Consider the following 17371-nt stretch of genomic DNA (forward strand, 5'->3'; position numbering starts at 1 on the left):
AATAAGGGACTAGTGGGTGGAAGTGTACATAGCACACCAGATATGCTGGAAGAAGAGGTGGGACGTAGCAGGGCAACATGAGATGTGTGCAATTTAAAACCTAGAGATTATTTACTTCTGGAATTTTTGTTTAGTATTTTTGGATCACTGTTAACCGGGGTAATTGAAACTGTGGAAAGTCTAACCATGGATGGAGGGGGGAGTTACTCTATTATGTCTAGGAAATACGTTTTGAATGTGGTTATTGTACCTTGGTACTGATAGAAGTAATTACAGCAGAAGCCTCTAAATTTTTAGAGAATTATAATTGTTAAGCACAGAACTAAACAAAACACGAGTCTGGCCTTAAAAAAAAAAAAGCCAAAAAACAAACAAACAAAAAACAACAAACCCTGCAACTGTTAAAAAAGGCCTCTGTCCCTCCAAATTTATAACAGGAAATATGATCTATAATCTCTTGCTGCTGCTATAAATTACCACAAATATCTTACAGTTCTGTAAATCAGAAATCCAAATGGGTCTCACTGGGCTAAAATCCAAAGGTCAGCAGGGTTGCATTCTTCGTTCTCGGAGAAAATCTTTTCTTATTTTCTTTTTTATTTTCCAGTATGTAGAGACCATTGCATTCCTTAGCGCATGTTTCTCCATCTGAAAAGCCAGCAACCACTGGTCAAATCTTTCTCAAGCTGTAGTATTTTGATATTGCCTCTCCTGCCTCTCTTCACTTACAAGAAACTTTCTGATCATATTGGGTCCATCCACATGATCCAGGGCAATTTCCCCATCTCGAGATTAAGTAGCAAACTTAATTCCCTCTGCAATCTTACTTCTCCCTTGCCGTGTAATATAACATATTCATAAGTTCCGAGGATTAGGATGCCTGCCTGCCACAGTGGGTGTACTCTCTATTGTTCATTTCAGAAGCCGTCATGAAAACAATGGTCAAGGACAAGCCTCCCACAGGTTGGAACCAGTCCTTACGGGAGACAGAAATCAGAGCTTTATCGTGAAACTTCTTTAAGAGTGTTTTTCACTCGGCAGGATTTGGTCATTGCTAAGAAACAGTAACTTTTGTGTATACCATTCTTTGGCAAATCAGAATTTTTGTTACAGTAATCTTCGCACTGCCCACCCTCTGCATTGTAACTGTGGAGCTAGGGGAGGAGCCAGAAACCGAGGTTGCTGCATGGTGGATATCCATATTTTGATGAGTTAGAGAGAACTGTGCATTGTGTAGAGCTCCTTGACGTGGGGCTGGATGGAGGAATAGAACGGGGACTTAGTATAGAGGAGAGGGTCCTGCAAGTGGAAAGAAGAAAGCATAGATATTTGGTAGTCAAAGGACAGCCTGTGGCAGAGATACCTAACTTGCCACCAGAATTAGTGCTCCAGCTTCCATAATTTTTATGAGAAATTAACTGCTAAGTTAACCTCCACTTGTATCTAGGTTGGACCCTTTGACTAGCTTACCACAAGGGAATGAGAGTAGAAGTGATATGCTTCAAGCTCTTAGGAAGTGAAGATTCCTTGCCCAGTTACCCCTTTTGTCTGGATGCAAAAGACTTCAGGGCCCTAAGTGACGGAAGAACCACAAGGAGAGACTGGTTCCTTAACTTACCCCTAGGAGAAAACTGCTTGTTGACAAGCAAGCTTGCAATGGACTATTAAAGAAGCAAAAAAATAAATTTCTTCTATGTTACATCATTAAAATATAAGGTTTTACTTGTCACATAAATTAATGTTAAACTAATATAGAATTACATATATAATCAGAAAGAAAAATTAATCATATAAAACAAAAAAATCAAGTTTAGAGTGAGTTCACCTTTCCCATATAAAAATACCAAAATTTACAAATATCACAGCATGAGTGCATAAATAATTCTGTCACTATTTTAATCAGTGCTAAATATCTGTGAATATTTAGGCAGAAAAATGCCTATTCTGTTAAATATTCCTTTACAAGTAAGAGGAAGATAATTGATATAATTTAGCGTGATCCTTAATATTTATTTTTAAGGGTCATGGTTATATTAAGGTATATGTCAGAATAATCTTGTTATTCAGCTCCAAGCTTGGAACATGTTTTGTATTAAAGAGAAATATCTATCTCTTTATCTATCATCCATATCTATTCTCTGTCATCTATTTATATAGAATATAACTATTAACAAGAGTATATTGTTTTATATATAAAGGGGTACAAATAGAACCAAATATTATAAGTGATAACATTTGGAAATATTGAGCACATTATGATGAGAATTCCGTTCCGTTCCGGCAGCCGTCCGTCTCGAGAGACGATGGTGTAGCTTCTTAAGAGTCTATCCGCACCCCCGAGAATGGCTGTGCAGTCCGACTCGGGAGTGACACGGTATCTGTCTCCTCCCGTGTTGAATTGACATCTTGCAATGACGCTGGAGTGTCCTCTCCAGTGAAGCTGAAGCTACAGAGCCTGGGCAGGGTGATATGGAGGGTCTGCTGTTGCCCATGCAGCAGACCCCCCCTCTCTTAGCAGCTGAAGGGTCCAAGGGAAAGACGGAGTCAATACAGCTTGGCTTCAGGTGCGCCGCAGGAGTTGCCGGTGTTGACTACAACGTCAAACCGCCTTAGGGACTCCGGCTCCGGATTTTCTGTCGGGGTTTACTCCCTTAGCCTTTCCCCTGAAGAGGTATGCCGCAAGGCAGCGGAGGTTTTTTGGAGTCAGAGTTTTCCTTCTCTGATGTGCCCTGACTGGAAGATCGAACCAGCGACACTTAGCTCGCAGGCCGACGCTCAATCCACTGAGCCAAACCAGCCAGGGTAAGATGAGAATTAACCTAGTTAGTTTTGTAAATTATTGCTAACGTAGCCATCACATTTCAGAGGTTTGATTTATTTTATGGTATCAATGTAGTTTAATAATACTACTCATGTTTTAATGTAAACCCCAAAATTAGCTTGCTCAATCACAAAATCTGATGCTGAATGTAATAGTAAATTTTCAAAATTGCAATAACAATGCAATTTTTGGATTTGTAAATTGTTTTCAAATGTCATTATGCTTACAAAATTCTTGCAGTGTTAATCCATGTGTTTACCAGTGCCAATTTCTATACTAGCACTTCTATCTGATTATTCATATTGACATAATAGACATAAAAACACAAACCTCTCTCTGCAGATGGCAAAGATTTCCTTGGAAGACCCAGGGAATTGAAGGAAGAGGAAGGCTGAATTATAAATCTATACTTTCTCTACTGGATTATTTTTATTGCCATAACCATATTTTTTTTTTGGAGTACCCAGATTGCTCTTCTCTCCTATGCGCTAAGATCAATTCTTAAGTTTTAACCAATAAAAAGCTTTGTTTCTGTTTTGCTTTTGTTCTCTGAAAGGTTTCTGTGACCTATATGAGGCCATGTCTTAATAAAAGTAGTGAAAAATGAATGTAATTGCCCTTTAATATCCTATAAAGTAAATTTGAGAAACATCTAAGACTATGTTTCAAGTACTCTTTGTTAATAATGCTTTATTATTATTGTTCTTGTAATTCATTTTCAGGAGAAATTTTAAAACAAATTCTAATCATTTGACTTTGGAGTGAAATAGTTGCAGTGAATCAAATCCATACTGACTTTTCTTACCAAAATCAAAATATCTTTTCCAAACCCTGGCTGCTGTGGCTCGATGGATTGAGCGTTGGCCTGCGAGCCAAGTGTCGCTGGTTCGATTCCCAGTCAGGGCACATTACTAGGTTGCACGTCAGGTTCCCAGTTAGGGGCATGAGTGAGAGGCAACCACACAGTGAAAAAGAAAAAAAAGAAAAAAAAAAAAAAAAAAACTTTTCCTAGAGCCTGGGAATCTCTTTTCCAGGTGACAGGTAATCTGATAAACACATCTTTGATAATGACAAATGGATATTTCTGTGTTAATGAGAGAGGTGCTTCTGCTCTCTGATGCCTTGTGCATTTGAATGCACTTCTTAACTAAACTAAGTACTTTGATAGTGGAGTTCTCAGCCAAGTTGTGGAGGCAGGTGGCTTTGAAGGATACACACTTTGGGAAGAATGGAGTCTGTGGTTTTTGACACATCCCAATTCTCATGCTGAAGAGCAGACTTCCAATGTGTCCCCCCACCCCCATGTTGCTGGAGCTGTTTCCGGTGCAGGCTACTACCGGTAACTTTGATATGTGAAAGGCAGCGGGAGATCTGACAAGCAATTTAACTCAGATAATAAAGCTCACCTCACTGAATAACGATTCTCACCATGTACCAAGATAATGCACCAGTGTTAAAAGCTTTCCTTGGAAGTTAGTTTATTGACTTAAAAATTTGTCTTCGATGTGTCATTTCCTTTTATGTCTTTCTCTATTTTCCTCAGCCCACCTCAGTCATCTCCTACTTATAAACATCCACTTTTTGAATAACCAGCAGAGTTCCCCTGTGACAAGAAGAATCAGTATTACTTTTGAATTTCCTGGACATACAAGTTCTTGGGCCCAACCCAAACCTACTGAATCAGAAATTCATGGCTTGGGACCAGTGATCTGATATTCCAGGTGTTTATGATGTATACTCAAATTTGAGAGCCAATGATGTGTATGAATGGTACTGTCGCTTCAAAGTTACAGCCATAGCCTTCTCCTATCAGGATTTTCTACCAGCAGCACCTCAGTCCAGGCTCTGTTTCAATTTTGTGGGGCTAAATAGACGCTTTGAAACTGCATAGGGAAGGACAAACCATCTCTATAAATTCACCTCTCCCAGGAATTGATCTTGGCTCTTAGGAGGATTATTAGAACAGATTTCAATTGGGGTTTACTTTAAACAGACACAGTACCAAATTGTGATTAATTTTTCTTGCATGTAGTGCTTTTGATTTGTTTACCTACCTGTCTTGTTTCTTTAATAATATACTTGTAGGGTGCCTACTATGGCCCAGGCACTTGACTAAAGGCAGTATTGTCTATAAAATATGCAGTTTAGTAAATTGTACCAGGCATTGCTATATATATAATATCGTTCGTCGGCAGCCGTCCGTCTCGAGAGACGATGGTGTAGCTTCTTAAGAGTCTATCTGCACCGCCGAGAATGGCTGTGCAGTCCGACTCGGGAGTGACACGGTATCTGTCTCCTCCCGTGTTGATATATATATGATATAATTAAGATATAGTTAATATGCCACTCATCCATGAATAGTACAAATCAATGGTTTTTAGTATATTTACAAAGTTGTGCAATCACTACTACAATCAATCTTAGAACATTACATCTCCCCATATCCATTAGCAGTCAATCACCATTTACCTCCTAGTCTTTAGGCAAACACTAATATACTTTCTGTCTCTATGGATTTGCCTATTCTGGATATTTAATATAAATTGAATTATAAAATACATAATGTTTTGTGACTGGATTCTTTCAGCATGTTTTCAAGGTTATTCTATGTTGTAGCATATATCACTAGTTTACTAAATTTTATTGCCAAATAATATTTCATTTAATAAATAGATATACCACATTTAATTTATTTATTAGTTGATGGGAATATGGCTTGCTTGTACTTTTTGGCCATGGAAATTTCATGTCCGTCTTTTTGTGTGCATAAATGTTTTCATCTTTCTTGTATAAATAGCTAGGGGCAGAAATGCTGGATCATATGGTAAATCTATGTTTAAGCTTTTCCAAAGCAGCTGTCTCATTTTACGTGCCCACCTGGCATGTAATTTACAAGGGTTCTTGACCTGGCATTCTGAATACAAGTTTTAAGTTTTAAAACTTTTATTTTTAATACCAAAAAACATCATGCACCCTAAGACTAGAAAATAAGTGAATAGTTCATAAAAATATTTATATGTAACAACCACATGCATTTCACCCAATTTCTGGGTCATGAGTAGAAACATATTTAAATTTATGAAGCACATGACTTATCTGTCAGAACGTTTAGTTCTTAGCAAGTCCTTAATAACAAATAAATAGATGACCAACTGCAAGAATAAATATATGAACAAATGAATAAAGCCACATCTAAATTTTTTATTTGATATCAAACAAGTGCCAAAGTAAGTTCTTCAGGTTGCTCTCATGCACTCACATATATATGCTATGCTATGTGAATGAAAGGGAAATTTTAGCTTTTTAAAAATGAAGTATATTATTCTTTTATTTATTTAAAATTTTTGTTTGTTGATTTTAGACAGAGAGGAAGGAACCAAGGGGATAGAGAGAGAGAGAAAGAAAAACATGGTTTTTACTGTTTCACTTATTTGCACATTCATTGGTTGATTCTTATATGTGCCCTGACAGGGGATTAAACCCTCAATCTTGGCATATTGGGACAATGCTCTAACTGAGTTATATAGCTAGGGCCCTAATAAATTATTCTTAATGCTATTGATTAGATTGAGTGATGGCACCAACCAACATTCATCAATTGACATTTCCAAGGTTATTAATTTAAATGTTATTTGAACTTTGTAAGGTTTTATAACTAGAAATGGTGATTCTAGATCCAGCAACTGAAGATAAGTAGATTTTTGAATTCATGTTCAGGTTGCTATCTAAAACCCACATGTTCGTTCTCTGAGAAAATGCAACTTGTGTTTCAAAATAAACATATAAAAATAACTGTTCGAAACACATGTTTATAAGCTGGGGATGGCCTGTATTTTTAGAATACTATTACTGTTATAGTGTTTAAAAATATTTTTACTTAAATTAAAAAAAATAAAGTACTAAATTCAGTTGTCTTAATATTTCATTGAGAAGTAAAATGACAAATCCTATCCATAATATACATTTGAAGATCTAATAAAATTTTTCATAATTAAGTACATTTAGTCACAGATTTTATTTTTCTCTTATTTTTATATTCAGCCTTTAAAGCTTCTTATTTGCTTGATCAAGGTGATAGTGTTTTAATTCTATAAAATATTTTTGGCTCTGGCTGGGTAGCTCAGTTGATTAGAACATTGTCTCATTATACAAAGGTTGGGGGTTCAGTCCCCAGTCAGGGCACATACAAGAATCAACCAATAAATGCATAAATAAGTGGAACAATTAATTGATGTTTCTCTCTCTTCCACCCTCTCTTTAAATCAGTTTAAAAATATATAGTTTTGTCTTTCTCATCTCCACTGAAAGGGAAAATAAATCAGTACTATGAAGGTACTTTACTGAGGTATTGCTTTTTATGGAAGAAGAGAACATGAAGCTATAAATAGCTCTAGTGATTAAATGTAGAAGCAGAGTTGATGTATCTGATGAATGCAAATGTCATTTACAGCCTCACATACTTCAATGTCATAAACACTATTCCCATTGTACAAGTACAAAAATGACAACACAAAATAGATCCCATATGCCATATAATCGAAATTATAATTTTGTTTTTATATGAATCTATAACAGTAGGCCTAAATGTTTCTATATAAGCTTAAATATAAACTTTTTATAATGATTAATTCTTTGAGATGGACTATGCAAAGGATAGAGAAGCTAAGTTTTATATTTGAAAAAACCTGTCATCAAAAATATATACAATTTAATTACCAAAGACATTAAAATTTGTCTAACAGTTATATTTAGTTGAATTAATATTTGTTGTATATCTATGTAGTTAACACTTGCAGGCCTCATCAAATACTATGCCAGTTTAAATATGTAATGACTGATCTTTTAAAATAAAAATGACAGTGAAAATCTTTCTATAATGCTAAAAGCCATTGGAACATACTCTTTAAATGGTTGAATTATATGGTATGTAAATATATATAAAGCTGTAAAAAAATAAATTGTAAACAAAAGCTCATATATTTCTGATTTTTTAAATTTGCCTATGTAAATTGAGCCTTGAAAATGGTTTATTTTCAGACAAGATTTTATTATAAGCATTTTTCCAAATGAATGTCCACCTTTATTGATCATTAGTTTATTAATATATTATGTGCCTTTTAAAGCATGCACTAATTACAGAAGAATGAGAAAAATGACAGTGCTTCTTTAGAGCATATGTGCACCATAAAATTCACACTAAACGTATATTACATGCTAGTTAATTGTTCTTACAGATAACTGTTTAGCCTTCTTTAAAGTGACTTGTATTAAATAGATTTCTTCTCAATTCTTAAGTCCATAAAGATTGAAAAAATTTCATCTTGTATGGCTCAATGTTTTATCTGTTGTCCCACAACATCACCCCATGGCTATGGGTGAGTGAAGGAACTATGCTGTATTTTTTAAATTCTCACAGGATTTTCCCCATTTTTAAAAAATTGAAAGCTGAAGCTCAAGGAAGTGACGTAACTTAGCCTACATCTGAAGTACTAAACGACAGAGATAAGTTTTTTGGTTAGATATGGCTGTGCCATTTCGAGCACACCACTGCGTGTGTTTCTAATGATTTCAAGAGTCAACAGAAATCTGGGGTCAGGAATTTGTGTATTTGATGGAGGCCTTAGAGATTAATGGGCTCAAGTTTTCTCATGAATTAAGAAAGAAATTTATGTAAAATTAATGTAAAGCATGGAAAAGAGACTGGAACATGTGACATTGAGTTCAGGGCTGTTGAACATTTTAAAACTGTGAACAGTTTTTCAGGTTAGAACAAAATCATTGAAGCAGCTAAGTCATTGTTGACTTTTCCTTTGAATCCCATTTACACCTTCTTATTGTTCCTGATTTTCTGAAACAATTAAAATCGAGAGAAAGAAGTGGTTCTAAAGATTGAAAGTGGAAAGAAGGTTCATTCATTAAAGTCCATGAGTGATTTCTGATAAAAATATTTGTACACAGAATCAATATTTTTTCAAAATGGATTATGCCATTTTTCAGTATAGATCATATAAAAATTCTGCATGTCAAGTGATCACGTTGCTGCTTATGCATAGGGAATTTGCAAACATGTTATGGTAGGGTAGTTGTACCTTATATAATGCTTTAACATTTACTTTTTGATTTTAAAAAATTGTTAAGTATTGATATCATAGAGAAAAATCTTGAAAGATAATTCATATTTTCTACATATAGGGAGACACTGAATTACTACATTTGTTTGGCAATAAAAAATTTAGCTGATTGAGTATTGAAGTAAATTTAGTTGCCTTAATCTTTTGCCTCATTAATGCTGTATTTCTTTCCTGACATTTTGGCCTTCACATTTCATGTGACTCTGTTTTACCTCTTCTTTGCCCTGCATTTTTCTGTGTTATTGGAGCAAATTCATCATTTCCTTCATTGTGTTCTTCCTTTATGTTTCCATTCTCCTCTTCTCTGTGCAATTACTTTTTGTATTCACTAATATTTCCATTTCTTTTTCTCCTTACTACTTAAAAAAGGTCCCTCTTTTGTTAATGTGTTAAAGACACTCAACTATTGTCTGTCAGGGAAAAGAAGATCAAAAGAAAGGGTGGAACAGGGGCAAAATGGAGCTGGTTCATTAACTTGGGGGAGAATGGGGGGGCTGGGGAACATCAGAACTGGGTTCTATTCCCTCACTCTGATGAGTTATGGACATTTGTTAAGGCTTCAGTGTCCAGCATCATCACCATGTTGTAAGTATGTTTATGATGACAGTTAATCTTTGATAAGTATTTGGTGGTTGTCCAAAGGAAAAAGCTTCGTGCATTTTGAGAAATAAAATTAAAATTTAAAGAAAATGTATAATCAACCCAATATATAGGAAGTGCAAAATCATTCTAATAATCTTTTGATAAACATCAAGTCTTGAATACAAGAAATTTTTAAGTACTAACAGGAAAGGAGACATGTGGGTTCTTATCATAAATAATGACTACTAACCATGTGAATGACATAATTAAATAAAATTAAGATCATTCACAATGGCAGCTAGATTATGAAATGTTATTAGAATATTATAAAAACAAAATATTCATTTGTAAGTCATTCATTTGGTTTATTCTTACTAAAAATTGATCTGCATGTATCTTGACAGTATAAATTATATCCAAAAAAGTGAATGGCATCTGACAAAAAATAAGATTGATCTCTGTGTAACAGAAAGACTTGCAGTAACATCTAATACATACAGTTGTTCATGGGGGATACCAAAACCCGAGGATGCTCAAATCCCTTACATAGAATGGTGTAATATTTGCATATAGTCTGTGCACTTCCTCTGGTGTACTTTAAATCATCTCTAAGTTACTTATAATACCTAATACAAAGTAAATGCTATGTAAATAGTTGATGCACTATATTGTTTAAGGAGTAATAAATAGAAAGAAGTCTGTGTATGTTTATTACAAACACAACCATCATAGGCCTCATACATAGCAGCACATACATGTCAGCAACAAAATAGCTTTTTTTTCAAGTACTTTTCTTCCTCTGTTAGTTGAATCCACAGATTGGGAACCCCCAAATAAAGATGGCCTGCTGTATACCCAGTTTGAAACTCAATTCTCAGTTTATTATAGTTTTACATTGGACTAGCTTCACTCAGTTAGGCAAATTTATGAAATCAACTCTTCTACCTAGCTATGGATATTCTGAGAGAGTCATGTTCTTAAAGAAAGGGTCACCTTAGAGTAAAAATTAAAGGAATTGTGAATAACGAAAACAAAAATCAATGTTTTTAATTCCAACTGTTGACAATGCAAGTTATCTTTAGAATAGGATTGTTTAAATCTCCTTTCTTAATTTTAAAGGTCTAAAATGTTGAAATATTGTCTCAATTATGAAAACTAGAACATTAGATAACATACCACAATATCCTTCAGGCCATTAGGCATCACAGTATTTTTCCCCCCAAGTTACCAGGAACCCTTAGAAATTATACCCCACATCCTTTATAGTTTGAATAAAGTACTATTACTATATAAAAGTCAATGTATATTGATTATTGCCCTGGCTGGTTTAGCTCAGTGGATTGAGCGTCGGCCTGCGAGCTAAGTGTCGCTGGTTCGATCTTCCAGTCAGGGTACATCAGAGAAGGAAAACTCTGACTCCAAAAAACCTCCGCTGCCTTGCGGCATACCTCTTCAGGGGAAAGGCTAAGGGAGTAAACCCCGACAGAAAATCCGGAGCCGGAGTCCCTAAGGCGGTTTGACGTTGTAGTCAACACCGGCAACTCCTGCGGCGCACCTGAACCCAAGCTGTATCGACTCCGTCTTTCCCTTGGATCCTTCAGCTGCGAAGAGAGGGGGGGTCTGCTGCATGGGCAACAGCAGACCCTCCATATTACCCTGCCCAGGCTCTGTAGCTTCAGCGTCATCGCAAGATGTCGATTCAACACGGGAGGAGACAGATACCATGTCACTCCCGAGTCGGACTGCACAGCCATTCTTGGCGGTGCAGATAGACTCTGAAGAAGCTACACCATCGTCTCTCGAGACGGACGGCTGCCGACGACGATATTGATTATTGTTTCCAAATATCAAACATATAAGTTTATATCTTCCATAAGATAGGTGAATAAAATAGTTATTATTGCTATCTGTCAATGGATTGGAGCATTTTAACTCTAAGTTTACTGATGTATTCAGATAGTCAGGTCTCCTTTTTAATAATAGTAGGCATTTGAATCATATAAATATATGTGGCTACAAAAACAAAATTATTGTTCTCCTATCCCCCTCGCCCCCACCAACCTCATTACTACAGAGGGGGAAACTCCTCACAACACCCTTTTGTGGCACTTCTGTGAAGATGCATCTAATAGGTTAATTGTATATTATATCTATACAGGAGGTGTATTTGATCCATAACATATCCAAATTCTTACAGAAATATACTTGGTTATAATGGTGTTTTATTGTGTTTAAAGTATATTAAAACACCTAGTATGAGAAGAAGAGTATCAACAAATGATTTTTCTCTCATGGAAAGTTATGTTCATACAATTAAAAGAACTGGAAAGAGTGCCAATAGATATTAATTTTTATTTTTCAAATGTTACTATCTACCTATTATTAACTATATCCCATTGCATTTTACTGCTAGTGAAGACCTGGGTGAGTAGCTGGATTCTCTATTTCCCTTTGTCTGTGTGGGTCTAAATAAATGGATTCCATATAGTTTATGCTAAAACTTACAGTTCAAACAACACTGCAGCCTTATTTTTGGAGTGAATGATCTCACTATGAAATTTAGATTTTAGAGTCTAATAGTATTTTTTTAATGGGAAGTTATGCTGTAGGTACTAATTTTTTTTCCCTGAGATGTGCTTGTGTTGAATGGGGGAGGGAGGTAGAAAGAGCAAAAATAAAACAAGAGAAAGGGATAAATAAAAAATGTTATGATTAGTAGAGATTCAAAAATAGAACAGCATAAAAGCTTGGTTGAAGATATGATGGTATTTAATATAACAGCTCATATTTCTAAATACTTAAGTTAGCAGAAGTTTGCCAATATATAATTCTGATGGGTAAATAATAGACCTCCATTAAGTATTTGTTTTATGTTTCTTTAGGTCCATTTAGAAAAAATATATATTTTTTCCTCAAAAGTTTAATACAGTATCTATCAATAGCTGTATTACTTGGGTCAGAAAAAAATTTCTTCAAAATACCTGTTTGTAAGAAATATCTGACCACATCTCTTTATCTATGGCAGTGTCTTTTCCTTGCTGCTTTCTATGATGGCCTCTGTGTGCTGTTTTAGTTTACTAATACTAATGCTAATGCTGCCTTAAAAAGCATTACAGACTCCTTTAACCATTCATTCTCCTGGGAGTTGATAATTCTGAATCGCTGTCTTTCTTATTCCCATCTTCTGAAAAGATTTCCCAAGGACATAGGTAGTCAGAGCTTTCTGCCCATTTTTGTTTAACTTTGGCTTTCTCTGGCACATATCTGCGTTTGCATAGAAGCACAGTACACACTCAAATGACAAGCATTTTCGATTATGGCTCTTACAGTATATCTTTATCTCAGAGACAGGTCATATACCACTATCTGCATATAAACAAATAAGGCCTGTTGTCATGGTATTAGTCTCCTTACATTTCTTAAGATATGCAAAAAAACATAGAAAATTAATTATTGCCTTTTAAGTTATTTTGGCTAAGAGGAATTTTTTTTTCTAGTATTTGTATGTGTGCGCTTGTGGAGGGGGGGGAGAGAGGGAGAGAGAGAGAGACAGAGAGAGAGAGAGAGAGAGAGAGAGAGAGAGAGAGAGAGAGAGAGAAGAGAAACATTTCAATTAGGTTACTTTGTCCTATTCTTTAAGCCAAAATGTTGAAGGAATTATATTTGGCTTACTGAAAAAATATTCAGAAAAACATGCTCATACATAACACAAATATACAACAAAAGATTTTTATGCTAACACTATGCATACTATAACCTAAAACAAAGAGGGAATAAAGGTGCATGTTTCATGGTTACTAAGTGAATATTGTTCTTTGTTCATTTTTAATAAAAATGAAATATATATGAACAAATTAAATATTTACATATAATAATTGAGAGCCAAAAGTTACAAACCATATATTTGTCTTAAAAGTCACTGCTTACAAAGACTTGACTGGGGGTTGTGAACACACAATACAGTGTACAGATGATGTGTTGTGGAGTTGTGCACCTGAAACCTGTAGGATTTTGTTTACCAGTGTCATCTCAATAAATTAAATAAAAAGGGAAAAAAGTCACTCCTTTGCATGAGCTAAATCTTCTTTAACTTTCTTCTAGAACTGATTGAATGCAAACATTGGCAACTCTTCACTAGTCTTTATTTTCTTATTAGAAAATTTCCTCTTAAGTGAATGGTAGGTATTGATTTCTGACATTTTTGCTCACTTATAGTCTGTAACACAGTTTTATTATCAGTCTTTATGGTTTATAAAGTGTTTATCTTGACTGGAAAATTTTGATAGTTGTGCAGAATTTTATTAAAATTAATGGGATGAGATCTTATATTGTGATTTTTTTTTTTTAAATAACAGAACTAAGAGAAAACAGTGAATTGTAGATGGCTATGGTTAATCCAATAGGTGTATTATGTTATGTTGTGGAAATGGTCATGTTTTCACTATCACACATAAGATATAAAAGCCATATTATGAATATCCTCATTAAAAAAGTTTAGGTTGATAAAAGGCAATAAATAGTAAACCTTTCAACAGAGCACTGAGCAGTGATTTAGGCTTACAGTTGATAACCAATCCTTACAGAAAGAATTGTAGAAGCAATATCTTTCTTCCACAGCTTCGGATATTAGAAAACAGAGTGCTTCATCAGAGCGATCCAAAGAAATTGAGATATGGCTCAAAGGCCAACAACGTTAATAATGAAGGCTGACTTACCTTCTCTAGAAGTTTATTACATTTTTTTTTATTCTTTAAGCTCTTTCTCTTAAAGATATAAAGTTGGAAATGATATACCTTAGTAGGAAGTCTGAGGTCATTATGGAAATAATTGACAGAATACATTATAAAAATACTTCTATGCAGTGAGGCTATTATGACACCAACATATCACGTAGGCAGTAATGGGCATCTAATTCTGCTATCTGTAATCCCCATGCTGGGGAAGAAAATCTGCTTTTGCAGCATTAAAAACTGGAAAAAAAGAGATGGATTTGACAATTTGGTTATCTAATTTTGGAGTGGAAAGCTATCTTCAGTTATATAAAATATCCTTCCTGAGCTCTGTTTCTCAATCGCATTACATCCCACTTCATCTCTGTTTGCTAGCTCCTGCTGCTACGCTCTCTATGCTTAGCATAAAACAAAGTTAAGTCCCGGTGGGGTGCCTTTTGTGAGGCCTCTCAGAGTAGGAAGAAAGAAACAAAGAGCAATAAGATGTAGAGCACGTAAAAACAAATAAGGCATCAGAAAGGAGAGGTAAGGGGGAAGAAAACATCACTGGGTCAAGAATCTTAAAATCATACACTTTTTAAATTTTGCTAGTAGGTAGTGTTCTGTCCTCTCTGTTTTGGAATGTTGACTTCCAGAGCGTTGAAACATCAATTCTGCATATACAAGGGCCTTTCTCCTTTCATAAGCTCCCCTTGAAACTAAAGGGCTATTTGAAAAATTTTACAGCCATCTCATAATTACAGCTTTTATGCATATGCAGGATGGTCACCCCCAACCCCCAATCAGGAATCATGTTCTCTGAGCTTCACGCCAGAAATGCTCTAAAACACTATTATAGGCAGCTTAAGAATACAACACGTTCAAGGAAAACTTTCCACTCCTGGCGAACCAACTCCCTCCTAAAGAAGGCCTGTGCGGTTGGGAGGTTGGAAGAGGCCTAATCCAAGACCCTTCTGTTCTTTCCACTAGAGGTCCGGGGCATGCCCTACCACTGCTTCTCCTGGGGGTGGAGGTGGAAACTGTTTCGGCATTGCTCCTTAGCTCTCTACCCTTCCCTTAATTTCTCCTCCACATTTCAGGCGCTTTTCTCAAATTGCTACCCTTTTCGTGCCTTCACATGGACAAAGTGAACTCACCCTGCAGCAACCTTGTCAAAGCAGGGCAGACCAGTGGCCAAAGCAGGGCATTTGGAACCTTCTGGAAGTAGTCTCACTAGGATGGTACAAAAACCCTTTTCGCAGCACTGTCCTCCGGGGATGAATTCGTCCCTCCACCCCTCTGTCCTACTGAGTGGCAGGACTGGGACGATTTTACAGCATCAGGTGCTTCTCTGACCGTCCTCTGCCCGGGCCCAAGGCTATGTCATCGCCAGGTGAACCGTATTTGGTGTGGGGCCGCTGGCGCAATTGGCATTCAGCCACGTCAGAGGCCCTAGCCTCTGGCACTGGTGGGCAAATAAATAGTGCCACCTGGTTGAGAGTCAAAAGCGGTGCTTTAAAATGTAAATACAAACCCCTCCTACATTTGTTGTCAAATCACTTATCCACGATTCCCAGGCTGGTAGTGGATTCTGCGCCCGGGAAAAGGGCTCAGGGAACGCTGCCTGCATGTGCAAAAATAGCCCCCGAAGACGCAAGCCAAGTGCCGGGCTGGAACCTCTGCAGACTGATGCCCGCTGGGCGGCTGGCTGTCCCCCGGGAGCCCGCGGGGCTGGGTCCGCTCCTCCTCCGCTCGCCGGGCGGCGGGGGCAAGCGGGCGCCGACTTTAAGAGTTCCTTTTCTGCCTTGTAAGGAGGGCTGCTCCCGGCCCGTCTCCGCCCGACTGCTCTGACGCCCAGCCCTCCCGCCACCCACCCCCAGCCACCTCCCTCTGACTTGCCGGGAGAAGCCAGACGGAGCCTCTCCCTGCCACAAGTCTCTCCGCCTGCCCCCCCCCCCCATTCCTGCATCCACCCCCACACCCCTCCCAAGAGCCGCCACCCCTCCTCCGCACCCGCCTCCGCCTCCTTCTCGGCAATCAGGGGAATAAATCAGGGAAGAAATCGAGAGGGGGGAAGAGAGATATAAGTGAGAGTGCGCGGGCGCTGGAGAGCTCGCCCAGGTCTGTTTCCAAAGTCGCCCTTGATGGCGGCGGAGGCGAGGCAGCCGCGGCGCTGAGCAGCCGACACGCGCTGGAGGGTCCGCCAGCCGCCACCCCTTCCCCGCGCCGCGCTTCACCCCTGCCCGAGCGCTAGTCTGCGCCCCGGCCCGGGCGCGCCAGCCCTCCAGACGTCTGCGGTCCAGGCAGCGAGTGCTCCTTCTCCTCCCGCAGCTTCCAGCACCGTCCTTACCCCGGCTGGGGAGGGAGGCGGGATTGATCTTCGATCGCGAAGATGGCTGCTGGCTGCCTGCTGGCCTTGACTCTGACACTTTTCCAATCTTTGCTGATCCGCCCCTCGTCTGCGGAGCCGTTCCCTTCGGCCATCACGTAAGTCGCTGGGCAGGGCAGGGCTGGGAGTGCCGGCCGAGGGTACCGCTGGAGCAGGGCTCGGGAGTGCGTTCCCGAATCGCAGGGCTTTCTGCCCGTGGGGGTGGGGAGTGAGCTGTGCTGGGATCCGGAGAGGCCGAGCAGGAGGTGCGCGCGGCTCGCCGCCGGAATCTGCTGGAAACCGGCGTGTCGGAGGGGCTGGACGCCCTGGCCGCGCTGTCCCTGGAAACGTTCGCCGACGACTTGTGGTACCTCAACCCATCTCTTAAAGGAGTCCTGGACTTAAAGAGTTTATAGGTACTGGGAGAAAGAAAGTTTCCCGCCAGTTAGCCACTCTCATCAGACCCAGTCTAATAAAAAGTTGTGTTTTGGTTTGGTCTCGTAAAAATAGGTAATTTCAGGCTTGTTAGGGTAGCCTGGACTTCTCCCGCACTTGGCCTCTGCTGTGCTAATTACTATAGTATCGACACTCGTTGAAATCCTAATTTATTGGGCGCACTTGATAGCCTTTCGGATAAGAAGTGTCCCCGCTCCCGGCGGCAGAGTACCGTCCACCCAGGGGTCTCGCACGTACTGGGACCATGCTATCCAACCTCCCTCACCTTTTATTTGGAGCATCTAAGTGCAGAACGATACACGGT

General features: G+C 38.3%; 1 protein-coding gene and 1 long non-coding RNA gene across 5 annotated transcripts in view; one reads left to right on the forward strand and one right to left on the reverse strand.

Moving 5' to 3' along the window:
* Positions 1-288: 288 nt before the first annotated feature.
* On the reverse strand, positions 289-15666 carry LOC150001657 (uncharacterized). The gene is made up of 2 exons (XR_016512939.1): positions 15401-15666; positions 289-1299 (listed from the first exon to the last, which is right to left on the reverse strand). It is a non-coding gene; the product is annotated as an uncharacterized LOC150001657 (long non-coding RNA).
* Positions 15667-16237: 571 nt separating this feature from the next.
* The window catches only part of CACNA2D1 (calcium voltage-gated channel auxiliary subunit alpha2delta 1), a 471141-nt gene continuing 470007 nt past the window's right edge, over positions 16238-17371 (forward strand). For all 4 annotated transcript variants that reach the window (XM_090287282.1, XM_090287283.1, XM_090287284.1 and 1 more), the window contains exon 1: positions 16238-16730. In XM_090287282.1, coding sequence (XP_090143408.1) covers positions 16636-16730 — 95 coding nt within the window. In that variant the 5' untranslated portion in view covers positions 16238-16635. The remainder of the gene's footprint in view (positions 16731-17371) is intronic.

Source organism: Furipterus horrens, unplaced genomic scaffold, assembly GCF_987537825.1.
Source record: "Furipterus horrens unplaced genomic scaffold, mFurHor1.1.pri manual_scaffold_9, whole genome shotgun sequence".
NCBI classification, from domain to species: Eukaryota; Metazoa; Chordata; class Mammalia; order Chiroptera; family Furipteridae; genus Furipterus; species Furipterus horrens.